The following is a 20,883-nucleotide window of genomic DNA, read 5'->3' on the forward strand; positions in this document are numbered from 1 at the left end:
CCAGCTCACCATTTGGGCCAAAGTAGACCTCAGCAGCTTTTGATATGACCGACCACATTCACTGAAAAAACAAATCTAATGAACACTTGAGTGAATTCCAGACCCACCACAGTCATATCTAGAAGATTGGCTCCTGTCAGTCAATGGTGACAGACAAGCATTTGCAATCACAGAGGAATTTGATTTACGGTGTTCCAAGGATCTCTCCTAACTCCTTAGAAGATAATTCAATACACATACTCAAACCTTGCAAGTGAAATCCTTTTAAACATGTGGCAGGGTTATTAGGATTGATATATAACTCTTGATCTATATATACACTGCATGTTTATCCGCCTCCCGGAGGAATGCTTGGATAGTATTGCCTGTTCTCAAGCCTAGGAAAATAGAATTCTTTAGAAATTATTATGAAATTTCATGTCCCCGGCTACTGAGGAGAATGAATGGATGAGTCAAGTTTTATGGTCTTACCATCAAACACACTCTTTCCATAGAAACCTCACCTGAATCAGACATCTACAAAGCATTTTGTACTCAGGTAAGGAATATGCAAATGCTGAAGCCATATTTCTCGACTGTAATACCTATCCTCATGATCACAGGACCAGATTATTGCAAGTCCCTCCTAAAAAGACTCCCAGCAGTGCTTCCCATTCAGCTTACATTTGCCCACAGCTTTGAGTGACTGATCATATTACATCCAACCTGCACTCTTCATATCGGCTGTCTTTAACAAATGGATTGGCTAAAACTGACACTTTTTTTTAAAGCCCTTAACTATGCACGTTTACATTGTACCTGAGACCTTCCTGTGAGTCTTACACTGAATGATACTTTATAGGAAACCTACCACAAGACCTTAGTTTGGCAGACAATTGTAATATGGGTCTGAAACACAAGTGCTGGTAGGTTACTAGTTTCCACTTCCTGAGTCGAGTCATGTGGCATGGCCCAGCATTTCAAAACGTTACACCTCCGACAGTATCCACTGGCTCTGGTCATTAGATCTTCCTTCAATTGTTTAGAAAAAGGAATACTATAATATACCATTTAGTTTAGCTCTCATGTCACTAAAATGATGTTTTATGAAAAATCTGTTATTCCTTAGTGTTGGTATTTTATAACTAAATTAAATGTTTGGCAAAAAATCAAATGCATATAAAACAACCAAATCCAGTCAAACTAATACAGCCTATTAATAAGTACAGAAAAAAAGTCACGTAGGATACAGGTAAGAGTAGCGAATCCCCACATGACAAAGGAGAGGATTATTCTATGTCTGAAGACATCTCTCAATTACTATCTGAGCCTCAATAGTATTCTGACCACAATTATTTTTTCTAAAAGTGTTCTTTCTGCAATGGCTCATTGCATCACCAAGAAGAATCCACCTCTGCATCCTGCATTTGCTGCTTCTGAGTTGTTCGACCATCAGCAAAGGGGAGGCATGTGTCAGCACACGACCGACAATCAGTAGCATTCAGTGAGGTCATAATTTTAGTCAGCAAACACACATTCTGCATTAACCAATATGATGAACTCAAACCAGGAATTTTTAACCAAAATTACTATTAAAAGCAGTGCAAACATTGTACTACCACCTTTTCTATACAGTACTATTCCTGAACTTGACACTCACATCCCATTAACAGGGTCTGTGCATCAGTGGAAGCACAAATTGCTATAGCAGACTGTTAGATGATATTTTAAAAGATAAGTAATAGGAGTGCCATAGGCTACATTAATACTAGAACTGATGAATTTGCCATCTACAGAAATTGCTATGTAGCCAAGAAAATATGAGAAACAAATATATTTCCTTCTTATTTATTTCTCTATTTTTGATGTAAAATAACTCAAATTTGACAGATGCAGCAATGAAACAAATGAATTTGAGTATGCATATCCCATTATTCATTGTGATAGATATACTAAATAGCCAGAAGAAAACCTATGTTTTTGTATAAATATCAATTCCTTACAAAGAAATGCTGGACACAGTAGAAGATCTTGTTAATAAAAAAAACTTGAATTCAGCTAGAGGAGCACAGTGCTCTCCCCTTGAAGGCAAGATAAATAAATGTGGTGCTCAATAAAAAGGCAGAATCTCTTGGACTATTTTACAACTCCTTGGAGATTTTTTGTATAGGCTACTGGATTATTACACTTTTTTATACTGTAAATATTTCATGGGCTAAGAGAATAAGACAAAATTCATTAGTACAGATTATAGCATTATGATGTGTAGCATCATAGTACATAGATCAAAAAGTACAGGAAGGTATTATGTCTTTTTTTAAAAAGCACCAACCATTTTAATGGCTGTTTTATTATTGTATAAACACAATATATTTTCAGATTACCAAACCTGTAAACTGTAGTAGAGGGGGCTTTCAGGAAAAAAGGTCAAAATGATTCATATCCTCAGGGGTCTGAACAGAGAAGAGAACTAAGTTTTAATGGAAGGGGATGAAAATGCAGAAAACAGCCCTTAAACACAGCTATAAGATAAGCTTTATCGTAAATGAGACCTCCTGCTGAATAAGAAGTCACTACTGCCTTCCTTTACTGATGGCTTTTTGTGTGAAAAGAATATTAATATCTACCATCTGCTTTGAGATTCTTGTGACTGAGCAATGCAGTAATAAGACTCCCTGGAGTTTAACAAAAGAAGATGGGGAGCACATACAAACCACAAGGTCACTAATTCAAGACATCTGTATCTTATTTGTTTCTACATTCCACATTTTCCCAGCCATGCATTTTCTATTACACATACCTCAACCATAAAGCTGCTGCCGCTGCCGCCGCCTTATAAGGGGAATTGTTTTGTCAAATAAAATAAGATTGAGGTCTTCCAGGAGAGTTCTTAAATGGAGATGCTTCCAAAGTTTAGCTCAATGTGCCAGTCAGCTACTCTTTCTACTCTCATTTGGCTCCAACAGTTCTTTTCCTACTGTTTACAGCTACTCTGTACTGGAGCCCAGTGGCAGAAGCCATAGTACCAATGCTGGACAGGGCTTCCGCAGGGCAAGAAGCCTCAAACTGCCTCCCCTTTTCCCCACCAGCTCCACAAATATCAGTAACAATTGTGCTATGGAAGCAATAATGATGCAATTAAAATGACTGCAACCTCAAAATGCAAGACAGCCACATTTTTTATAAATCTCAGATCTGACAGTAGCAAAACAAAACAGAAAAGAAAAAACTCAAAGCCCCACAAAACATGTTAGTTTAGATTCCCTCCCTCCTTAAATATAAGCAATAACGAATATTCTAGAAAGCATAAATCTTAAAGTGACATATGGCTGCATAGCAGCTGAAAGCTATTCAGAATTTATTGTTGAGAATTACTTCCTGAGACTGACAATATTAACAGTGTGTCCTTTTGCACATCTACTCTGCCTCCACACTCAAGGCAGCTCCTTGTTGCAATCAACAGTAATGTAACAAAGTGAAATGTAATGAGGAAATAAAGTACAACACAGGGCATGGTTATCATGAAATAACCATACCCCGGGGACATCATGAGCTCTAATCTTCTAACAGGATGAATATTTTACATGTAACAATGCAGCCTGGATTCTTTTACAGCTAATATAACAGTGTGAATGCATATTTTCTGTGTAAGGAAAAAAGAGATGAAGTTGGCAGTTTAAAATGCTGAACAGAAATTTCAGCTGAGCTGTGTGGTTCACAAAGATTAATCTATTTCTTTAGAATGTTCATGAGGTAATCAGAATACTCCTTTTGTTTGGAATATTTTTTTGAAAAATACTTGGCATTTTTATACACTACTGTATATACACTACCAACAAATAAGATGACTGAGAAAGTATGGTCAGATATTCACAGCACATAAGAAATTGCTCAGTGATTTTCCTGGCAGAGTTTCAAATAATACTAGTGTGGTGGTGTTCTGTTTCTGTTTTTTTTTTTGGGGGGGAGGGGGGGGAAGGAGGGAAGAGCCTGAGGCCAGGGAGAAGAGAGATAATTTCTTTCATACTCAATTTCAGAACCTTTTTCTTCCTACCCAGGCTGGTGTATGGGATGCTCCAAATCTCATATAAAACTCTCAAATAACTGAGCGCTCAAACATCAGAGTGAACAACTCAGTGAAGGTGGCACAGCAGGACCACAGATAGCTGGGTTCCTGTGTTCATCATTAAACCACAGGGCAAGATGGCTTTACTGTGCAGAGGTGGGGATAGGATGAGGAATGTAAGAAAGCATACAGAAAGTCAAGCACAACATCTGATTCTCCTTCCACTTGCCCAAAGCCTTCTGTATTATTCCCATACTGATCCCATTCTACACACCAAAGCCTCCTGGACTACTGCCTGGGCTAGTTACTAAATCCCACCTGTGAAATCTCTGTTGATTATCAGGTTGAGAAAGGCATCCTGGGTTTCTAAACTCACATGGCTACCCCTCTGATACTTGGCACCACGCAAGGCACTGAATTTAGCCGTATGAAGTGGAAATCCATCAACTTCATGAAAAAAATCAGACAGATACAGACAGACATCATCTTCCTCTCCAAGTGCAAACAGATGAACATCATATCAAATGGACTGAAGGTAAAAAAATCAGCTTTACAGAACACACCGCCATCCACAGCCTCAGAAACAACTCTGACATTATAATCAAAGGGGCTGACAAAAGAGGTGCTGTAGTCCTCATGAACAGGTCGGATTATGAACAGGAAGCTGCGAGGCACCTCTCCAACACCACATTCTATAGGCCACTATCCTCCGATCCCACTGAGGAGTACCAAAAGGAACTACACCATCTGCTCAAGAAACTCCCTGCTATAGCACAGGAACAAATCTACACAGACACACCCCTAGAGCCCTAACCAGTGGTATTCCATCTGCTACCCAAGATCCATAAACCTGGAAATCCTGGAAGCCCCACCATCTGAGGCATTGGCACTCTTACAACAGGATTATCTGGCTAGTTGGACTCTCTCCTCAGACCCTACACTACCAGCACTCCTAGTTATCTTTGAGACACCACCAACTTCCTGAGGAAACTACAATGCATTGGTGATCTTCCTGAAAACATCATCTGGCCACCATGGATATAAGAGCTCTTTGCACCAATATTCCACATGAAGAGGGACTACAAGTTGTTAGGAACAGTATCCCTGATGAGGCCACAGCACACCTGGTGGCTGAGCTTTGTGATTTTGTCCTCACCCACAACCATTTCAGATTTGGGGACAACTTATACCTTCAAGTCAGTGGTTCTGCTATGGGTGCCTGCATGGCCCCACAGTATGACAACATTTTTATGGCTGACTTAGAACAATGCTTCCTCAGCTCACGTCCTCTAGCGCCCCTCCTCTACTTGTGCTACATTGATGACATCTTCATCATATGGACCCCCGGGAAGGAGGCCCTTGAAGAATTCCACCTGGATTTCAACAATTTCCACTCCACCATCAACCTCAGCCTGGACTAGTCCACACAAGAGATCCACTTCCTGGACACTACAGTGCAAAGAAATGATGGTCACAAACACCATCCTACACCTGAAACCTACTGACCGCTATACTTACCTACATGCCTCCAGCTTTTATCCAGGACACATCACACAATCCATTGCGTATAGCCAAGCCCTAAGATACAACCACATTTGCTCCAATCCCTCAGACAGAGACAAATGCCTACAAGATCATTATCAAGCCTTTTAAAAACACTGACAGAGCGAGGCGGGTACCCTGAAGTCACTTACTACAGGACAGGCCCAACAAGGAAAATAACAGAAGACCACTGGCCATCACATACAGCCCCCAGCTAAAACCTCTCCAGCACATCATCAACGATCTATAACCTATCGTGGAAAACGATCCCTCACTTTCACAGATCTTGGGAGGCAGGCCAGTCCTCGCTTACAGACAGCTCCTCAACCTGAAGCAAATACTCACCAGCAAGTACACACCACAGAAACACTAACCCAAGAACCAATCCCTGTAACAAACCCCGTTGCCTGCTCTGTCCCCATATCTACTCTAGCGACATCAGAGGACCCAACCACATCAGCCACACCATCAGGTGCTCATTCACCTGCACATCCACTAATGTGATCTATGCCATCATGTGCCAGCAATGCCCCTCTGCCATGTACATTAGCCAAACCAGACAGTCTCATACATAAAAGAATAAATGGACACAAATCTGACATCAGGAATGATAACATACAAAAACCATCAGGAGAACACTTCAATCTCCCTGGACATTCAATAACAGATTTAAAAGTAGCCATCCTTCAACAAAAAAACTTCAAAAACTGACTTCAGAGAGAAACTGCAGAGCTACAATTCATTTGCAAATTTAAAACCATTCATATGGGCTTGAATAGGGACTGGGAGTGGCTGGCTTACTACAAAAGCCATTTTCCCTCTCTTGGTATTGACACCGCCTCATCAGTTATTGGGACTAGACCACATCCACCCTGACTGAATTGGCCTTGTCAGCACTGGTTCTCCACTTGTAAGGTAACTCCCTTCTCTTCATGTGCTAGTATATTTATGCCTGTATCTGTAATTTTCACTCCATGCATCTGAAGAAGTGGGGGGTTTTACCCACAAAAGCTTATGCCCAAATAAATCTGTTAGTCTTTGAGGTGCTACCAGACTCCTCGTTGTTTTTGTAAACTCAGGACAGTGTGTCCAAGATATTTTGAGGATTCCATAACTTCTCTTATGGATACCAATTTCTCAGATTAACTCAGTTTGCTTTTTTTGGTTGCATTTTGTGCAGTAGCGTCAGGTCATGACCAAGTAACTTTCTAGACTTCAATGTAAAAAGTCTGATTTTTCAGCCATTTGCTGTTTCAGCAGATCTCATGGAATTCAGTCCCACCCATCACCATTTCAACAACAAACCCAATTAATCAAACCTACCCAAAATTTACCAAATTAAAGGGTCTGAATGGAGCACCAAAAGAACATACCCACTTCTCATGACTACTTGCTAACCCTTCCTCCTAAAATCCCTTTATCTTCATTACAGAGACCATGGGAAAATTAGTGGGATGTATGGTTATATCTACACAGCAAAAGATGACCCATGGCAGTGAGTCTCAGAGCCTGGGTCAGCTGACTCAGGCTTACAGGGCTTTCACTGCGGGGCTAAAAATAAGTAGTGTAGATGTTTGGACTTGGGCAGGCGCTCGGGCTCTGAGACCCTGACTCCTCACCAAGGGAACAAAATAAAGGGCCGAGTTTGCTGTATGCCAAACTCCACTGTACTAAAATGTGCTTATCCACACAGAGTTTCCTCCAAGTCAGCAAGAAGAGTGTTGTGTTGCTTTCTAAATATACCACTTCAGAACAGGAAAATAGGCTGAGAAGAGGTTAGCAAACTCCATACTGTTTTGAAGTGGTATATTTAGGAAGCAACACTAATGAAGAGGTTAGAAAACTAAAAGCCACAGGGTATTTTTTTTCAGCATGCAGCTCTGTCATTAAAAATCAATAACGTTAAAGGTGACAAACACCTGTGATGACATGGAGAATTGGGTTAAACTAGAAATGTCAAAGAATTTGTTTTTAAAATGAAGATGCAAAGACAAAGCTGTGGAAGCAAACAATCCAGGCTTTAAAAATCCTCATGGTTTCTCATCCAACTCTTTCCTCACATGGTTGTACCTGTGTCAGTCTAACAGGATGTCATTATGCCAGGGTAGAGAAGACTGAAATATGCATGCGAACAAACCTTCAGCATGTTGTGGATCAACCTATAAATGCACTTCACATTGTTTGTAGCATCACATGCTTGGATATATCCCTCCCTTTGTTAGAGTGTAATGAAATGAATAGTAAAGATAGCATTATTTTGCAGTTCCTGTTTACTATTTATTGGTTACACAGCAGAAAGCATCTCTCTTTTAATGGTTATTTTGCTGCGCCATTTTATATCAGCAACTGCAATAATAATCATTTTTGCTGTTTATATGGAAAACTAATTTACATTATATACTACATTTCTTTCATGACTACTTCTAATTTCATGACATGATGAGTTCACATATTTGATAGGAATGGCTTTGCACCATTAACATACTAAGAATCTTATTTCAGCAGAGTACTCAGTGTTGAAGTAGTATCAACACTGAAACAAAATTAGTCAACATGTACATCTTTCAGGGGATATACCTGTCCCTTAGTTCATGGAAGTCTGACCCAAAACACAAAAACAAATAGTTTGACAGTTACCTACTGACCTAGTGTAGTTCTTTGTATTTTTTACTCCTATTGCTAACATTAGTTGAAGATAGCCTTCCAAACTATCTTAATGTGATTATGCTAATAGATAAATGCTTCCATAAGTATAATGTATATACACATTAGAACTGACTGAGTTATTTTAAGGCTTTGCTTGGTCAATTTGAATCTCATTTTAGGTATTTGTTAGCAGACAAGAAGGTATCCTTTCTGATCTCTTTTCAGTTACAGATGTTGTATAACCTGATGTGCAGAGGGACTGAACAGTCAACATCAGATAAATCTGTGGTAATTCAGCACTTCAAAAAAAGTGAAAAAATAAAAATAATAAAAAGAATCAAGCACTGTAGTGTTTAAAATTGCTATTTAGCTGGCGGTTATGTAGTAAGGCAGCCTTGCAAAAATTCTACTACTTCACTTGTCCAGAGCAAGTTATTGTATTTGGTGGGTGCAAAGTGTGCTTTTCCCCTCCAATCATCATAGTAAAAGGTGGGGAAGTAGTTTTTGAGCCAATCCTGAGAGTCGTGCAAGGCTATAGTAAGCCTATGGCAGCTGCCTCTTAACTCACCTGACGTTTCTTTTTAGCATTTGCATTTTTTTTTATTTTTTTTGCTAGCAGGGTTCCTCAGGAGCCAAAGTATGTGCAACAGCTTTCGATACTGAGGTGACGGGGGGCTGGCTTTTCACTCTCTTTACCCCATTGGAAGATGATGGCATTTTGTTGTTATTCTCCAATGGTATCATTAAATATGACTAGTGGACTGGCTGAAAGAATGAACAATGCAGTCAGAATCCCTGCCTCCAGCACCCACCCTAAATAACTAAGCATACCACCTTTGCAACATGGGTGACCTTTGATCCTGTCAGCAATAGCTGAAGTCCATCCTGAACATTAAACTTTGTCACTCTATTGCCATGTAGTATACAGACAATGGCTTATAGCCTCTGCTTCAAAATGCCTTTCACATTTAAAGTCTCGCTATTCTTAGCTCCCAAGTATAGCCATTTAACAAAGCAGATTTTTCATCAAGCATTTCTTCTATATCCTTTGATGCTGCAGATCCAGCACAAGCCTGCAACTCATTAAATCAACAAAGAAAATCCTGCACATGGAGCTTCCCCTGGGGTTATTTCTTTTACACCAGAGAGCAAGTTACCAGAGAGGTAGATTGCATCGAGGAATGGGGCACCCAAATACCCCAAGAGAATGTGCTTCAATATGGAAATAAAACCCCATCTGACCACACACCCCAAAGTTGTCACCTACCATCCCACACTGAAACCCAGGTGGGGTATCATCAAACAGCTACAATGCATGCTCGATGGGGACCACATCCTGACAGAAATCTTTCCTGAATCCCCTCTTCTAGCCTTCAAATAAACCCCCCCCCCCGAACCTCATAATGAGAAGCAAACTCCCCACAGGCCAGGACACGCCAACTCAAAGCGGTCCAAATCCTGCCAGAAAACAGATGCAAAACCTGTAGATACAACACCACCCACAACGCTCCTTTCCAAGATCCAAAGGTCCTACACATGCCTATCACAAGATGTGCTGTACCTCATCCAGTGCACTAAATGCCACAAGAACAACTACGTAGGTGAAACAAGACAATCACTATCAGCGTTCCCTTTAATTTTTTACGTCCATGTGCGGAATGAATTTTGTTATGTGCACCAATATGTAGGTGATGCTGGGGGAGGGGTGCCTCTCTGTGTTGGGTTGGAGAAATAGTACCACCGCCCCAGCCTGTGGTCACACGTGGCTCCCCTCCCCGCAGCCCCTCTAGCCCAGCAAAGTTCAGGGGAAGAGGCTGCCAATGGGGCACCCTCTGGCACAGACCCCACACCACGGCAGGTACCTCAGGCACCTCAGCTTCACAGGCTTCCGGCCAAATGGGCAACTTTGCATGGGAGGGGGCTCTGCCTTCTTCCCCCTACCCCCCATGGGAGGGGTAAAACCACCCTCGGCTGCATCAGCCACTGGAATTACGCCCCCAGCCGAGCTCCGTGCGTGGACACACATGTCCCATGGACCACACAGGCGATCAGCCATCACCTCCCCGAGCCCACTGGTTGGCTCCCAAGGCTGGGCAAGCTCGGGGGCAGGCCCCGTTGGATGGGGGGCAGTGGTTGCAGGGGGCCTGGGACAGGGTGGCACTCCATCACACGGGATGCAGCAGGGTGGCGGCTCGGGTACCTCCCACTAACTCACAGTCGCTCATTAAACTCACCAGATGAGTTGGCTGCAGCACAATGGGCGGGGGGGGGGGGGGAACACTTGGCTCAGGGTTTTAATTCCTCTCCACTGCATGTAACCCCCACCCCACCCCCTGGCAGTTCCAGCTGGGCTGGGGGAGAGACGCCTCTCCCCCCTCCAACAGGGCTAGGCTGGGCGGGGCGGGGCGCGCCTCTCCCCACCTTCCCGGCCTCTGATAGCCTGCTAGAATCTTTGATCACTGTGCTCTCAAATGAACTCACATTGGAAAAAAAATCAAAGTGATCACTCTATATCTGACCTCTCAGTCCTCATCCTGAAAGGAAACCCGCATAACACCTTCAAAAAACAAGCCTGGCAGGTTAAATTCATAACTTTGCTAGATACTAAAAATCAAGGACTGAATACAGACACTGGATTAATGGTTTATTACAACAATCTATAATCCACTAACACCACCACCTTTCTTCCCCCTTTCCCCTCTATGATTGGAAAGGTGTTAACTGGTCAGGTCACCTTCAATGCCCCCTTGAAATATGAAAAGTCTATTACTCACTCAGCTCTGTCTGGAAGTACAGTTCAGGAGGCTGTCACTACAGTCTGTAATTTGAGAGTCTTTCATAACCTATCAGTATTCTTGGGGTAAACTAGTAACAGATTTAATAAAGCCAGCTATTCTAGTTGAAAGCTAGCCAGATGGCAGCGAGCCGGGGGTGAGGCAGGGTGCAGGAAGAAAGAGGTCAGCAACTCTAAATACAGTACAGCTAAACGAAGCAATTAAAAACTAAAGGGTGGGGAAGCCCCAGTGTGGAATAATGAACTTTGCAGGGTAGAGCACACCAATGGTGGAAGAAGGAGCACACACAAAGTATCCAACTAGGTTTCTGTGTTGGGCCGGTTAGTGTGTGTTCAGAGAACAATATATGCATTATCTCAGCCACAACAAATCAGTTCACTAGTTTCAGCTTTAGTAACCAGCAATCTACTTTTGCTGTGGATTTAGTTTCCCTGATTTGCAGATTAACAAAGTCCTTCTTTATAACCAATCAACATAGCGGAGTCCAAATAATGATTGGAGTTGGAATGGGGGGCATCAAACTTGTCAAAAACCGACTCCCTGATAAAGATACTGAGTCTTCCAGTTTTTGGTTTTGTTTTTATTAATTAGATCATTCAAATTACTGCTTGATGATGCTTGTTAGAGTTCAGCTGAAGATACCAGCAGACCTTAAAACATTGTCTCCTCTCACTCCAGCTGAGCTTGGGGGCTATTTGGTCCTTCATCTATTCCCTGGAGCAGCAATGTGGGGGATTGGTTTGGTGTTCACACATATCTGAAGTGCTCACTTTCTCTTTCTGCTGTTGCAGTTCTTCGAGCCAGGTCATTTATCCCTAAGTAGGAGCAGGAAGCACTGAAAGACTACTGGTATCTTCACAGCTGGAGCGAGTCTGCCTTGATAAAACATGTTTCTCCTTTTAAACTTCAATCGGCTAAAGAGAGAGTTTCATTTTTCCTTCCCACCTTATCACAGAAGTTTCTGAAATGAAAATAGGTAGCCTAAACTGGCAAGACGCTATGGTTTTGTGCACCTACAGACATTTAAAGGGGGTGGGGAAGTGAGTGATGGTGACTGGATTATGACCAATGGAGGTCAGTTCAGTAGATGGAACAATAATTTTTAACAGTGTCACATTTGTTGGTAGGATTCTAGAAAGGTATAATGAACTTAATTCCAGCACCTTCTTCTCCAAATAAGAGTGATTTTCCAAACCTGTGCAGAAAGGATAGTTGGGGGAGGAGGATTCTGATCTGTAGGTGGTAGGAAGTTTGGGGAATACAGTGCTGGAGGGCTAGCTGTCCCTACTGGGGAAAAATTACAGTTGTGGTGCATTATCTGTGGTGTCTAGTGATTCTAGAAGCAAGGAGCACACTTGAATGGAGTAGAGGATATGTACTATTAGATACCTTAAACTTTTATATCCTCTCTCACTTGTGATAGGCATATTAAGTACATGTACACATTATGTATCAGTTAAGGTTGTCTGTACGTAACATATAGCACCACCTATGGTTAAGCTTGATCAATACTTATAAGACCCTGTTTTCAGTTGCTTAAAACTTGGCCAAACTGACCATTTAGGCTGAAATGTTCCATGCCAGGGATCTGCCTCAGGCTGGTTTGAGAAATTTCAGTGATAACAGTTCATCCATTTCTCAGAAAGAGATCAGGTTAAAAATAATTCTCACAATCATATCCATTAAGTTCTAAAGATTCAATGATTTGGAACAGGGACTTGAAATTGGGTAACGGGTCATCCTCGTGTCAGGAATGTGCTTTCCGCAGTCCATGAGAATCCACCCAAATTTGGCCAAGTCATAAGACTCTGAAAAAAAATAATCTCAGTTTGCACATATTCAGTAGAGGTTAAGCAGCTTCTGGCAGATAGAATCTTTAGAGAATTTATCTGCACTGGACATGTTCCATCTCTTCACAGCTCAATTGAACTGTGAATGTACCATCCCCTGGAGTAAAGGAGCATGCTGCATCCTGGGGCTGAGCAGGCTTCTCCTGCAATTACTCCTCCTGCTATTGACTACTGCAGTGCTGGGGACCACAACTGAGAAGCAAGTCTCTCCTGTGCTCTCAATGTTCCCCCAGCTGGCATCTAGGCACTATGGAGGAGGAGGAAGCAGTCACACTAGAATGCAGAGAAGGTTTGAGAAATTGGGGGCAAGAAGCCAGAGTGGGCAGATAAGGCAGGGATGCAGGTCCATAAGGATCTATAACCACTATAGAACACTAACCTAGAGAACCTGGAATTAAACCCAGGAGTTTTGTCTCTACACTCTTCTGCATCCTCAAATAACTGTGAAACTCACTGGCAAATATATAACATCCTTCCCCACAAGTGACCAGTCCACACAGAGGATAAACAGACTACCAATGCCACTCTGTTAGCTCAAGTAGCAGAAGCCTGTGCTGTGGATCTGAAGGTCCAAACCCAGATAACCCAAGCTGGGGATCAATGTGGTTCCAACTAGATGTAATTTTTGTTTTCAATTTTTTGTTTAAACACACACACGAAATTACATCCAAAACCACTATGGTAAAAAAACATTAAGGTTGCAAAGACAAGCACTGACGTTAGAAAATTCTTGTACAACCTTAATCCAGCCTTCTTGTGGTTACACATTATGATTCAGTCTTTATTTACATTCTCATGTATGACCCCTGCCTTATTCAGTGGACAGGAAGTTATTTGGTACTTCTTTTTATCTTCAACTTTCAATGTGGTCCAATACCAACACACATGCTCTGACACTCAAAGAAAAGAACTGATCACCAGTACAAAATGTTTCCATTTTACTATTTATTATCCTCAAAGGGCAGAATTGATCCAACTTTTCTTACTAGATATCTATAAGGAGAAAGACTGTCTAATTGCTTTAAAAAAACAAAAAGCAAAAACACAACCAAATGCCAACACACAGAGAATTTTAACAGTCTCCCAATAAAGTATTAATTCTATTGTTTCCCCATTGTGTCTATTTGGTCATTGTCTAGGGATACTGTTAATTCTATTAAGAACTGCTGAAATCTCAGTCATACTTGTTCTCTGTCTGGGTATTAACTCCACTTTCTCTCAGCAATATACACCAATAATAGCTATGAAATAATTCATATTCTTGAGACTGCTAAACCACCATCTGAGATGACATATGAACTGTGTCTCAGTTCGGATTCTCCTCTGATCACTGACAATTCTTGTTTGATTCCTGTGATGAACATCTTCAGGTAGCTTACTATTCAAATGATATTCAAGTCCTCATTACCATCCTCATTCCCCACTTATTCGAATTCTCCCTGTTCACCTGACCTGGTGACCAATGTGAACAGCTTTCAATTATTTCTTTCAGTTGTAAAGTAATTCCAGTTACATCTCCCACCCCCATTTATCTTCATTCTTTCATCTCACTCGTGAACTTTATTCAATATCTCCAGCAGTTCTAAAATCTTATATCCCATCATCTAGCCCTTAATTCCCAAAAGCACTTCCTTTCAATGGCTAGTGTTTCTACAGCCTTTCATCGGTCCCATCTTCAGATACTCAGGGCTTGTGCATACTGCTCCGCAGTTCAGACTACAGAGGTGTGTGACTAGCATTGTGCACCAAAATGGTGTGCTGTAACTCCCCTGTGTGGATGCTACAGATGTGAAACAACAGGACTACATTAATGCAAATTAGCAATCTTTTAGTTCATGCCTGCAGCATCCACATGGGGGAGTTGTAGCACACCACTTTGGTGCGCACTGCTAGTCACATCCCCGTAGTCTGAACTGTGGGGCAATGTAGACAAGATCTTAGCGTCTAACCATTGGCTTTCTAGTGTTTTTCACTACTCATCTCATTTAACTGATACTGCAAGACTCCATCAAATATATTTTGCTTCATTGATCAAGTTTCCAGGTTCTGAACACTGTTCCCCATCATTCCATTGCCCTGTCACACTGACTTCCTTCTGGGTTCTTATTTGGTTTCAGTGCTAGAAATCTTAACCCTGATCTCTCAGCTAAGTTACTGCAGCTCACTAACCAAATCTTGATGTTCCGCTCTGGTAGCTGTCAGTGTATTGTTTAAAATAATGGTGTCTGTACTGTCAGGACAATGCTTTGTATTTGACTGGGTTTTTATTCGTGGGTCTTTATTAGCTTTGTTAAGTCAGGAGACCGACAGTATTTGTTCACATTGAATTGGCAAATCAAATCCTGAATCAGAATTTTTGTAGTTGTCCAAAAGTCTGGCAGTCAAAAAATGCATCACAAAATAAGGGTGGAAGAACTTTGTAATTGGAGATATACCTATCTCCTAGAACTGGAAGGGACCTCAAAAGGTCATCGGCTCTAGCCCCCTGCCTTCACTAGCAGGACCAAGTACTGATTTTTGCCCCAGATCCCTAAGTGGCCCCCTCAAGGGCTGAACTCACAACCCTGGGTTTTGCAGGCCAATGCTCAAACCACTGAGCTAGAGATATTTAAATGAAAAGATTTCCTTTCTTCTAGAAAGAGATGCTGAGAGATGCACTACAAGAAATTACTAGATAATAAGACAGCCCTCTGGTTTCTGGAAGAAACAAAAATAAAAAGAGAACTGTAGAAAGTATATGAAATAGAGTAATATTCAGAACTTTGAATACCCATGCCTGTTAGTTAAAGCACAAGAGCTAAACTATACTGTGATAATTTAATGCTAATAATTCTATGCACTTCATTGCTTTCTTGTTTCTCCCTCTTCACCTTTTGATTTGTAAAGTTTTATAGACTTACCTCAAGTCGGCTGCTATTAAATTAAATCCATTGTAAAGGTGTCCTTCTGATGAAACTTTCTTCAAGTAAGAGAAGCTGTCCAGATCCGTAGTTAAGAAGTTTCTTACAAGTGCACCTAAGAAGAAGAGGAAGGATTTAGAGTTAGTTAGAATGACTTGCATATGGAAAGTGAGGATAGCTAATCTGGCAAATTTAGTCAAACAAGCAGAAAACACAAGGCTTCGGATTCCTGTTATTGATAACGGGCAAAATTTGGAAATCAGGGTTTTCTATACTGCTCACATTAAACCAATATAGCAATTATGACACTTATTTTTACTCTGAGGAAGAACTCCCAATTTTAGCTCAACTGCAATGGATTTATGTTTGCGGAGCCTTCTGTATTAGATGTTCTCCCATATTACCACTCTCCTCAGTCTTTTATTTCCTTTCCCCTACATGTTCCTTGTAGCCCTGGCTTGGTATACAACTAATGTGGCTGATTTATTTGATCTATTTAATGTGATATTTTTCCACTGCAGGACCTCATGACCCTGAGTTTACAAGCAGACCTATTTGGTTTTTTGGTTTTTTTTTAAACTATAAAAATATAATGAGAAAAAGTCTCCTAAAAGAGAATAATGCACATTTTTCCATTTCATATTATGTTCTGCTCACAAAAGTGTCCTAGGAATGCAGCAATCTAAAAACACAGAAGTTTCAAGTAAGAGCTTATTACATATTAAAAACTCTTCAGAGGAGAAGGACAGGGTGTATAAAAAGGTTTCTACAAGCCTTGTTAATAGCTATTATTACCACTTCAGTGGATGAGAAAAGGGGGTTAAAACAGCACTTAGTTAAGGTTGTAACAAACATTCCATTATATAGTCACTCATTTTCATTTCCTCGTTGTGACTCCATACCTCTTCCCTTTGCATTTGTATCAATCTTTGGCTGCAAATAGTTTGTCAAGGCAGCCATCTTGCCTTTCTTACTGATTCCAAGCCACGTCCCGCCTTCTCTTCCTTCCTCCATATCCAAACCTAGAGCAAATAGTGGCATAAGCAGAAATAAACCAGATTCACTACTTTGCTGCTTCATCTCACTTCAAAAGCCCTAAATCACTGTTCCTTAATAAAAATTGAGTTTAGCTAGGGCTGGATAGATGCCTAGAGTCCCAAGCTTTTTTGTTTGTTAAAACTAAATCCGTATTTTGCAATTGTACAATATTCACCATCTAATGAAATCACAGTGATAGGGGAAAAAAAAAGTCAGTAAATTAATCTAAACCAAGATTTAAATTTTTTTGACTGCGTTAAAAGGAATATAACTGGATTATGTAGAGCTAGAATATTTGTTAATTCAAATGCAAATCTCAGGGAAGGATTAGCTGCTGTTGGAAGCACAGGGGCTTGTTGGAGGGTTCTGGGTGCAACGGTAATGCCTGCAGGGAGGATCCAGGTGAAGGTGGTTGGGGCTCAGTGGGGAGGTCCAGATACTGGGGGAGTGGAGCTCAATGGGGTGGGGATCCAGGTGCAGCTGGTTGGGGCTCGGTGGGGTGAAGATCCGTCGGGGTGGTCCAGGTGCACAGAATAGGACTCGGGAAGGGGGTTCTGAGTGCAGAGGGGTGAGGCTCGGTGGGAGGGTCTGGGTATGAGGGGGGTCTGGATGCTCGGGGGTTGGGTGGATGGGGGAGCAGCTCCCTTTACAGGTATCCCTCCCACTGCAGCTGAGGAATGATGGGTGCAGGAAGCTGGGGAGGATGGAGTTTGCAGAGCTTCCTGCAGCTGGGGGAGAAATCTGGGGGTGGGTCTGACCTGGCCCCGGATGCCATGCAGGGGAAGAGAAGGCCTGTCCTCCCCAGCCCAGCCAGAGCCTGGTGCAGGGTAGGAGCCACCAGCCGGGTCTTCCCCAGGCCTACCTCCTACCCCACAGTGATTGACCTCTCTGTCGGCTGCCCTGGGCACCAGAAACATACTGCTGGGGAGGGTCACAAGACTATTCTTGTGGCTTCCCTTTGCTTCCCCATCAGAAAGTAATTTTTCTGCCCAGATGGGCAAGCACATGGGGCGACTCAGAAAATGACAAGGCAGAGCCGCTAGAGCATAGCTTTCTGAAGCATTGCAGCAAAGCTCTGCCCTAAATTTCAGGTGCTAGAGTGACTCACTGCACTGCTACACCCCAGCTCAGATTTGTGTGGGCCTGGGTGCTAACTGGGTGGGCTGTGGCCCACCTGTAGCTATGCCCTTGGCATGTAATAGTTTTCTTGATGTAGGATCTGCACACAAGGCATTACTGCCACTCTCCACTAGGGTTGCCAGGCATCGGTTTTCGACTGTTAAATGTCTGGTCGGTGGCACAGCAGGGGCCTGGGACTAAGGCAGGCTCCCTACCTGCCTGACTCCGCGCTACTCCCAGAAGTGGCCACCAGGTCCCACAGCCCTTAGGCACTGGGGCAGCCAGGGACTGGGAGACTCCATGTGCTGCCCCCAGCCTGAGTACCGGCTCCACAGCTCCCATTGGCTGGGAACCGCGACCAATGGGAGCTGTTGGGGGCGGTGTCTGCAGGCAAAAAGGCACCTGGCCGCCCATGTGCCTAGAGGGCGCAGGTACCTGGCAGCCACTTCCTCAGAGCAGCGGTAAATGCCAGCGGGACCCCGCACCCTAACCTCCTGGCCCAACCCCAAGCCCCTTCCTGTACCCCAAACCCCTCATCCCCAGCCCCACCCCAGAGCCTGAACCCCCAACCCAGAATCCACACCCCCTCCCCCATCCCAACCTCCTGTCCCAGCCCAGTGAAAGTGAGTGAGGGTGGAGAAAAGTGGAGAGAGGGGGAGATGGAGAGAGTGGGGGGCGGGGCCTTGGAGAAGGGGCGGGGCAGGGGTGTTTGGTTTTGTGCGATTAGAAAGTTGGCAATCCTACACTCCATTCCACTCAAATCCTAAGAATAAAGAATGAATATCAGCTATTGTAGCTATGATGGACAATGCCTGTAAGTTACAGTACGGTAGTACAGAACAAGCAGCAATGTTTTAAGTGTCAAGAATGATAATCAATATTAAGTGACAACAGGCAAGAATGAATTGGATATATTTACTTTTTTGCCTCACTACTTTCACTTGAAAAAAGTGCATTATTAATTCAAACAGTGTACGAATCAGATCTGCACAGATAAGCCCCTTGCACTGAATTGCCGCAAATAAAACCCAGGGTGGGGTGGGGTGGAGGAAAAGAGTAAAACATCAAAATGGATTGTTATCTATTCCACTTTGCTACAGGCTAGTATTCAGCTAATGTTATGACTTCAACATCTAAGTATTTTGTTCCTCCCCCCTGGCCACCGTGTAACAAGGAAGGCAGCATCCAGAGTGTCTGGCAGGAATTTTAAAATGTCAGCCAGAATTTCAGAAAGCGAGGAAGCTGCAGTGCAGTGGGAGTAATTTATCCTCACAGACCTCTCTGCCAATGACTACACCACCACATAACATCAATGAAAATTCTTTGCAGAGTCAGAATGTTCTATTTAAACAAGGCTCTGTCTACTTGATCCTCACATTTTTATTTCAGAGAGTATGGGTAGGGGGTTGGGGTGTGGGAGGGGGTGCGGTGTACAGAAAGGGGCTCAGGGCAAGGGATTGAGACAGAGGAGGGGTGCGGAGTGTATGAGTGGGCTCAGGGAAGTGGGTTGGGGTGCAGGAGGGGTGCGAACTGCAGAAGGGGACTGGGGTGCGGAGTGTGGCAGGGGGCTCAGGGCAGGGGGTTAGGGTACAGGGTGTATGAGGGGGCTCACGGCAGGGAGCTGGGGTGTAAGGTGCAGGCAGGGAGCTTAGGGCAGGGAGTTGGGGGGTGGGGTGCAGGTGGGGTTCAGGCTCCGGCCTGGTGCCACTTACCTAAAGTGGCTCTGGGGTGGCAGCGGCGTGCACCAGGGCCAGGGCAGGCTCCCTGCATGCCTGCCCTGGCCCCACGCTGCGCCACTCCAGGAAGCACTGCAGCCCTTGCGGGAGGAGTGGGCGGAGGGCTCTGCGTGCTCTGCCCTTGTGACATCTCCAGGTACCTCCCCCGAAGCTCCCATTGGCTGTGGTTCCCTGTTCCTGGCCAGTGGGAGCTGCGGGGGCCAGTGCCAGGAGGCAAGGGCAACGCATGGAGCCCTCTGCCCCCCCGCCCAGGGGCCACAGGGAAGTGGGGCCAGCCATTTCTAAGAGTGGTGCGGGGCCCACGGCGGGGCAATGCCGCGGGCTGGATCAAAGCCCTGAGGGGCTGGATCCAGCCGGCGTACCTTAGTTTGCCCACCCCTGGCCTAGCAACAACAGCCAGGCAGAAAGCTAATAAACCAAAACAACTTTGGTCATTAGTCAAAACATTTCAAACTGATTAGAAATGAGACATACATTTTTAATATTTCATTTCCTTGAGCCTTATTCCATTTAACGATTTTTTAAGTCACTGACTACTATTCAGCAATTCCATTTTCCAGAGAGTTATTCAGGGTACTAAATAACTAGTTATGTTAGATATAATGCATTTTCACTACACTGCTTGAACTGTGGCTTTTGGAGAACATATGATGAAGAAGAGTGAAGAACATTCAATAAAGTTTTTTTGTAGTCAACTAAATGCAACAAAACTCAGTGGACTTTACATAAAATGTGACCATGAGTTGTGACAGCTGATTTACAAATTGTTGTCAAAGTATCCATTGCATGGGTTTACTTTGGCTCTGAATCACTTCATTCCAGAGTTAAGGTTTACAAACCACACATTAAATGTTTTTAAGAAGTTACAGTACAGATTAAAGAAAACATACAAGATAGCAATACAACTAAGGCCTATGCCTCTTTCAAGCCCATAAACTGGTTTTCAACAGTGGACAAGTTCTCATAACCTTTAAATGTTCTTTTATTTCTAACAACGTTTTTGTAGATTTGCAAACAAAAGTACATGGGAAGAGAGATTCAAGACAAAATTCCATTAAAGAGTTACATACCACTAAGGATCTCATTGCTGCTGTCCCAAAAGTCTGCAGATTTTGATGGTCTGTTGTAAAATTCATCTCTATTAGCTGCTAGGATAAGTCTGTAGGACAAGAGGAAGACTACTTGTAATTTTTTGTCTGCCTTCCCCCCCAC

General features: G+C 43.1%; 1 protein-coding gene across 8 annotated transcripts in view; it reads right to left on the reverse strand.

Moving 5' to 3' along the window:
- Window positions 1–20,883, reverse strand: part of TANGO2 (transport and golgi organization 2 homolog) — a 70,749-nt gene that overhangs the window by 19,727 nt on the left and 30,139 nt on the right. For all 8 annotated transcript variants that reach the window (XM_039505603.1, XM_039505605.1, XM_039505604.1 and 5 more), the window contains 3 exons: window positions 20,742–20,830; window positions 16,681–16,800; window positions 15,779–15,893 (listed from right to left, as the gene is read on the reverse strand). In XM_039505603.1, the coding sequence (XP_039361537.1) occupies window positions 15,779–15,893; window positions 16,681–16,800; window positions 20,742–20,830 (324 nt within the window). The remainder of the gene's footprint in view (window positions 1–15,778; window positions 15,894–16,680; window positions 16,801–20,741; window positions 20,831–20,883) is intronic.

The sequence above is a fragment of the Mauremys reevesii genome, linkage group 18 (assembly GCF_016161935.1).
Source record: "Mauremys reevesii isolate NIE-2019 linkage group 18, ASM1616193v1, whole genome shotgun sequence".
Lineage (NCBI taxonomy): Eukaryota > Metazoa > Chordata > Testudines > Geoemydidae > Mauremys > Mauremys reevesii.